The sequence below is a fragment of the Phaseolus vulgaris genome, chromosome 3, assembly GCF_000499845.2.
Source record: "Phaseolus vulgaris cultivar G19833 chromosome 3, P. vulgaris v2.0, whole genome shotgun sequence".
In the NCBI taxonomy this organism is placed as follows: domain Eukaryota; kingdom Viridiplantae; phylum Streptophyta; class Magnoliopsida; order Fabales; family Fabaceae; genus Phaseolus; species Phaseolus vulgaris.
In genome coordinates, this window is record NC_023757.2 from 50,967,582 (window position 1) to 50,974,836 (window position 7,255).

Here is a 7,255-nt window from a genome sequence, read left to right on the forward strand (position 1 = left end):
TAACTCAAGATAAACTTAGTTTTTGAAACTATAAATATCTAATAAATATAAGATCTAAAGCATGGAAATAATTTTAGGTTATGCAAAAAGCACATATAAATGGAATTATTACAAAGTTTAATGAACTTATTTTCTAACACACTATGGTGTATTTGAAACATTTTTTCAAATGATAATGGTTGCACAAAGAATATTATATAAAATATTTTTTTACTAAAAAAATAAGGTGCATATTTATACATAAGTTAAGCCTTTGTTTAAAATTTTTCTGCAAGTCTGTTCATCTACCATGACCCTGCAAGCTGATTCGGCACCACCATCACCTGATTCCGCAACCACAAACGGCGTCGTCCCCGTCTTAGAGGAAACCCTACAGCCACCGTCGCCGCCTCCTCCGCAACCGTTGCCTTCCACGCCGCCGCCAGAACTGCGCCTACCAATATGGTGGCCGGAAGACGGAAATATCAGCATGGATTGGGTAGAGAACCTGATGCGGTGCTTCGATTGGTGTTCTCGGAACCTCCCTCCGTCGGAATTACCGTCGGTTCTGCCCGTCAAAGTCTTGGACTCGCTCATCCTCGTTGGCTCCAAGATGCTCCACAAGGAACCCAATTGCGTCACCATAGACCCCTTTCGCCCTAGCCCCGACGATAACTCTCCATCCGCCGCGTCCGTCGTTGTTGTCGGCGACGTTCATGGACAACTCCATGATCTTCTCTTCCTTCTCCGAGATGCCGGCTTCCCCTCACGAGATCGAATCTTTGTCTTCAACGGGGATTACGTGGATCGAGGAGCATGGGGCCTCGAAACCTTCTTGCTGTTGTTGGCTTGGAAGGTAAATCTGTTTGGCAAAGGGAGCCTTTGTTCTCATCTTATTTATTTAGTGTAAAACCATTTCATGGTGGAGTTTATGCTGCTAATGTACTGTATCAATCCAGATGGTCAAATGACTGTAGTTTGTTTTCCAGTTTGTAGATATATATGATGTTTGTTAATTCTTTGAGAGATTAGTCTTTGACTCTTGGGGCTGAGAATACTTTCACCGAACAAATGTTGATACTCCTAGTCTTATTTTGCTGAAATAAAAGATTTGTTTTATTGAATTTGATTTAAATGAACCAATTGTGTAGAGGTTTTGTATATCATTCAATTACAAATAGGTATGTGAAGTAAGTTTGTTGATTTTTGTAATAAGGATATTAAGGATTTAAGAGTTATCTCATTGCATATTGGTTTACAATGTAAAGATCCTTATACTAACAATAAGTGAAAGTCTCATTCTCTATTCTCTATGGATGAATGGGTTGGATGTTTTCAAACTTTTCAATAATATTCTCGAATCTGAAGTTTCACTTTTGGATCTTGTGTTTTCTGTTTTTATGGCTTCCCATGAACAGTCTGGCGTGATTCAGTTTCCCAAGGTTTTTTGTGTGTATTGTATTTTGTGTTATCAACATAACAGTTCAAATGATTAATGTTCAGAGTTTAAGTTGATGTAAATTATGCTGTACACTTTGTTTTAGTGTTTAGACAGATAGATGCTAATATGCTATTGTTTTTTGTTGAACTAATATTGCTAACTTCATCTTGTGGGATAAGACTTTTGTTGAAAGATTTAAATACTTGAAATGGGGTTATTCAGTTATGATCATTGAGGAATAGGGTAATTCCTCTCTGTACTTTTATGATATTTATGGCACTATAACTTTTGTGTCAGGTATTCATGCCACATAACATATATCTGCTACGAGGGAATCATGAATCAAAATACTGTACCTCCGTTTATGGTTTTGAGAAAGAAGTAATGGTAAAATATGGTGATAAAGGTAAGCATGTGTATCGGAAATGTTTGGGGTGCTTTGAAGGTCTTCCTTTGGCTTCTATTATAGCAGGGTGTGTATACACGGCTCATGGAGGACTTTTCCGCAGTATAACTGTGACGCCGTCAAAGAGGTTCAAAGGAAAGAAGAACCGTAAGATTAATGTTAATCAAGATAGCAAAATTCTATCTCTTGGTTCATTGGAAGAATTAGCTAAGGCCCGGCGATCAGTTCTTGATCCTCCTTGGGAAGGTCCAAATTTGATACCTGGCGATGTTTTGTGGTCTGATCCATCAAAAACTCCGGGTCTTGCTCCAAACAAAGAAAGAGGCATTGGCTTGTTGTGGGGTCCTGATTGTACTGAAGAATTTTTGAAGAAGTACCAACTAAAGGTAACAAAATAAGTTATTATTAATTATGGTGATGTGTTTGATTGTCTTTGTGGATTATGTCAAATCATTACACTAATACTGTAAGAAGTTATTTATAGTAAATTTTTATCAGATAATGTTTTGTGAGTAAAGAATTATTTGTTGTACATTGAGCACACATATCATCATTTACCAACTTCAGAGTTTTGTTTGATTTATAACATGATTGTATTGTTTATATAGGGAAAAAGGAAAGAAAATTCAATTAGTTAGATATTGATAGCTATTGTTTCAGCAAACTTTCGACAAGTGGGGAGATAAAAGGAGCAAAACTCAAAGTAAAACTATGTTGTTAGATCAGGACCTTGGGTGGCTGATTGATTTGCTTTTATTTGCTGTACTAGCCAGTTATATACTATTACTGATTGAAACCTAAGTTCAACATAGTGTATTTGATGCAGTCCAGGAATTCAATCAGGTTTGGATTAGATGGAAAGTTAGAAATTATGAAAATAGGTTAGGTAGGTAGAAGGTTCATGGTTAAAATTGTGTTCCAACTTGTAAAATTGCATGAGCTTATGCATTTAGCTGTTCAATTGCAATCAAACTTGTTTCTGAGCTCAGGTAAATTCAAGTACGTGAGGTTGGAAAAATTTAGACCTAAACAATGCACTGTAGGGCCATTTTGAGTCTCATTTTTTTATAGAACAGAGTTTTAGGGATTTTCTTCTCGTCATTGTGTTTACATCTGTTGCTTACTGGTACCTGTTCTGCTCATGGTTCTGCTTGCTGCTTCCTCTTATGACTGCTGCTTGCTGTGAGAAAAGAGGGTCAAAGTTGACTACTGATTCACTAAGGAGCAAGAGAGCCGTGACACTAAATGGCATTGGACTATTTTTTTTTTTCACTTTAGGAATTTTTGTATTTTTGGACCTCACGTTATTGGGGACTAATGATAATTTCGCCCCAATGGTTTCAACTTTCAACTAATAGACCTTACTCGTACAAATTTATAATTTCTTGTAGAGTAAAAATCACACTGGCATCCTACAAACTTGTAAACATAAATAAAAATTTAATTAAAAAAATTAAAATCTAGATACAATATAATAATCAAATTTAAATAAAGGTTTTTTAATCAAAATATTTTGGAAACTAAAATATAATATTATAATTAAGATATTTTAAATTTTTTATTTTAACTTAATAGCACAAAGCTAGAAACCTTCCTCTCTACTGTGTTGTCTGATAATTTTCATATAAAATGTGATGTAGAGTTTATGTAAACTCATGTTTGACTACCTTGGGTGGGATGTAGAGTTTGTGTAGCTGGAGTTCAACTCTTAGGTGACAAATAAGATATGATCAGAATGAATTATAATCCTAATTTGTGCATAAAAGGAAATCTATTCCTTGGGGGAAAGAACATCAAAAGATAGTCTTTCAATATATTAGTTCTCTCTACTGATAATTTATTCTGTTGAAGTTGCATAGAAGATCTTTATTATCTGTATCAAATATGTAGCTAAAGCAGACTGGATCCTTAAGTGGCTTAGGACTTGTTAGATAAGTTTTCCATAACTTTTGCAGGAGTTAAAATTAGCATTTTGGAGAAGCTAAACATTATTTAATTTATCCAAAAAGTTGATTTTAACTTGTGCAGAAGCTATTTTTAATTTATTGAAGAAACTTGTTTCATTTTTCCTTCATATTTTCTTTTTCTACCAGTGTTTATGAAGAAGTTTATCGAAACAGGGTCTTAGTTAATAACTTCTCTAATTGATTTTGAACTTTCTATAAATATTTGTCTATGCCCTAATTGCAAGATTGCACTTTTCTAGAATAATTACTTGAGTAGCTAAAATAGTAATCAACCAATACAAATTTAGGACTCAGCTACATCAAGAATGCACCTTTATTCTCCATCGGTTTTACTTGAAATGGTTTAAACGAATTGGATACATAAGTATGTTACAGGTTACCAGGTTTTATGAGTTTTGTTATTCACTTGTTGCTAAGGCGTAGACCATGCTGGAGAAGTAACAGCTTTGAAGCTCTAACTAATACTGAAGAAAGCAAATTATGTTTGTCCTGCATGTATTCCTTTCATTGGTATTTGAAACTACCTATTAACAGAAATTTTCAGATTAAGTTACCAGATAGTTTGCATCAATTGTACACTTTATAAGCATAATGCTAGGACTTAAGCACAAGAGGAGGGTCCAACACAAAAGAGTAATCCATTATGTGGGAGAGTTTAAGCTTTATGTACCACATCAAGTAGTTCATCCTTCTCAATGTGGAAATCCTAACATTTTTACTCCCTTTTAAGGGTCAATGTCCAAGACAGCTAGAGGTGGCAAAACAAGCTACCTTGTCCGGATTGACAAATCACCTAATAAATTTGTGCCGACCCTGCCTGACCCTTATTCTAGATGGATTGCTTTTTTTAGGCTTGGCTCTGCCCTGTGTCAAGGCAACAGACCATTTTGGCCCGCTTTAAATTTTTTTTAAATTAAATAAATGTGTATTTTAAAATTCAAGTCATATCAATGAAATTATTTTTAATTTCAGATATAATGATTTGATATATAAATTACAATACATGTATATGTTTTAATAAAATATTTTTTTAATACTCTTATTAGAACACTTATTTTTTTAAGTATAATTATTATTTTATAAAATTGGTGAGTCTAAAAGCCTATAATCTGACCCAATCTATGCCCATTTAGGCCGTGAACTAAATGGGCCAGGCAAAAAAGACCTGATTAAATTGAAGCCACAATTTTATTGGTCTGACTTGTTTTGCGGTCTTTTAGAGGTGGTCTTTTGGGCAAACTCATTTTGGCAACTCTAACACTAGCTTTCACTCCATCAACAATGACCTAGTAGTAGCTCTTTTCTCTTTGAAACGGTTCCACACATCTATCAGTGTTCAGTTTGCACTCTTACCCCAGCTTATAGGTAGTCCTTTCCGTAGTCCAACTCTCATTGAAAAAAAACAATTGTTAAGACTTAAGCACAAGAGGAGAACTCAAACCAAAAAACTGGTCTGGTTCATTAAATGGAAGAACCTTAAGGCTTAAGTATCACATCAACTAGCTCATCCTACTTGTGTGAGGCTCCTAACACATAAGCACAAGTTCAATATAGATTTGTATTTGTGTATATGTTGATTATTTTATACTTGTATACATCACTTATTTTATTAATTATATAATTCTTTGCCCATATTTATTTAGATTTTTATGTGTTCCATGTCTATACATTTGCTTCAAATTCAAGCTTTATTCAGTGTCTAGCTAAATTATGATTTAGGCTGCTTGTTTATATGAGCAATCAGGTGTACCTGTTATGTTACTCTGAACCTTAATGTTTACTCTGAGTGTTTGGACTACTGTTTTATCACGGTTCTGTATTGTTTTGTGTTTTATTGTTTATAATTATTGCTGATATATGGATGGTCGCTCATATTTTTAATTTTCAGTTGATCATCAGGTCACATGAAGGTCCTGATGCTAGGGAGAAAAGGGATGGTCTAGATAGAATGGATGAAGGATACACCATTGACCATACTGTAGATTCTGGAAAGCTGGTCACTGTGTTTAGTGCTCCAGATTACCCGCAGTTTCAGGTTGGTTATTAGTTATCTTGGCCCCAGATTACTCCAAAATGTTTTCCTTAAATAACAGAGCATTGTATACTGCAAGCTTACACAGATTTTGCTGATTTAAAATCTGTTTTCGGCATGGGAGGGTGTATGTGTGAAAGGATAGCATCGTTCATGTGTCAAGTGGATGAGCATGTAAAATAACATCCATTACTTGTCAGTTGCCGTTCTGCTTTTAAATGCTGACTTTATTTGTATGATATAGATAAGTAGGAAAAACAACTTGTCTAGGATTCAATTAATAGTTGTGATTGGGCCTTGACGCAATGGTAAGGGTTCACTGCGTTGTGACTTTGTTGCTAGGTTCTAGTTGTGGAAACGACCTTGTCTGTGGGATAAGGATGCATTCAATTAAGGATCTCAATCTGTCATCAGCTATGATGATCTCTTGTACTTGTTTTAATTCTCTGTCGGAAGCAATAATGGTTTCTGTAATAACTAGATCAATAAATTTCTTTGTTAAATGTTGGAGTTTCTTTATCATGAGAATTATTTTTCCTTCAGGCAACAGAGTTGAGGTATAACAACAAAGGTTGCTATGTTGTCCTTGAACCCCCGAATTTTGACAATCCTATATTTCATGGATTTTCAGCAGTTACTCCCAGGCCGAAGGTAAACAAATCTTAACTTCTCTCATTATCATTGAATATATGATTGTTCTGATGTCTAATGATCTAATTATTGGATTAATGGGTTAAAATTGCATGATATCTCCAGTTTGTAATATAAAATTTGTACAAAGTTAATAATCATATCCTTGATCTGTGGGGCAGGTGAATCCCTATTACGATTTCGAAGAGGTTATAGACTCAGATGAAGAACTGGACTTGGCTTCCATGGTAACTTCCTGAGGATTTTTCGGCGACGAAAATGTCAAAAAGTTTTCCTTTGTAAAATTTGTATGGTTATTTTTTAAGATTTTTCAGGCTTCATCATTAACTTATATAATTGTTAGTTATATATCCCATTTATTATGTTTGTGAAATCAATTGCCCCCAAAAGTAGTTACTGGACAGTTCTGTATGACAACTGTAAATTGGAGTCTCAAAGAAACTCTGCTGGTTTTCAATGGAGTGAATGTTTTCAGTTAGTTTTCCTCAATACCAGTCCTTGTAGAAACTTAAAAGAGTTTGTCTTCTTTGGTTGTTTATACCCTTATTGTGTTACTAACAGTGAATTAGGGAAATTGTTCATGTAACTGAGGAAGACAATTCCAACTGGTCAAATAAGGTGGCATTCATCATGACCCGTTGGAAAAAATGACCATATGTTGAACATAGGAAAAATAAGGAAAAACATATACAACATCTACTAAGAGGCTAATTCTCCAAGATCAATTGTGATTTACATCCATTTTTTTTATAAACCCAAATTGCTCTTGTAATCTTTTT

At 34.5% G+C, this 7,255-nt stretch overlaps 1 protein-coding gene across 1 annotated transcript; it reads left to right on the forward strand.

Moving 5' to 3' along the window:
- The first annotated feature begins 230 nt into the window (after positions 1-230).
- Positions 231-6,965, forward strand: LOC137808547 (serine/threonine-protein phosphatase 7). Its single transcript, XM_068609713.1, has 5 exons — positions 231-835; positions 1,718-2,212; positions 5,682-5,828; positions 6,369-6,476; positions 6,638-6,965. The coding sequence occupies exons 1-5, from the start codon at positions 290-292 to the stop codon at positions 6,713-6,715; spliced, it is 1,374 nt and encodes a 457-aa protein (XP_068465814.1). The 5' UTR covers positions 231-289; the 3' UTR covers positions 6,716-6,965.
- The last annotated feature ends 290 nt before the right edge of the window (positions 6,966-7,255 follow it).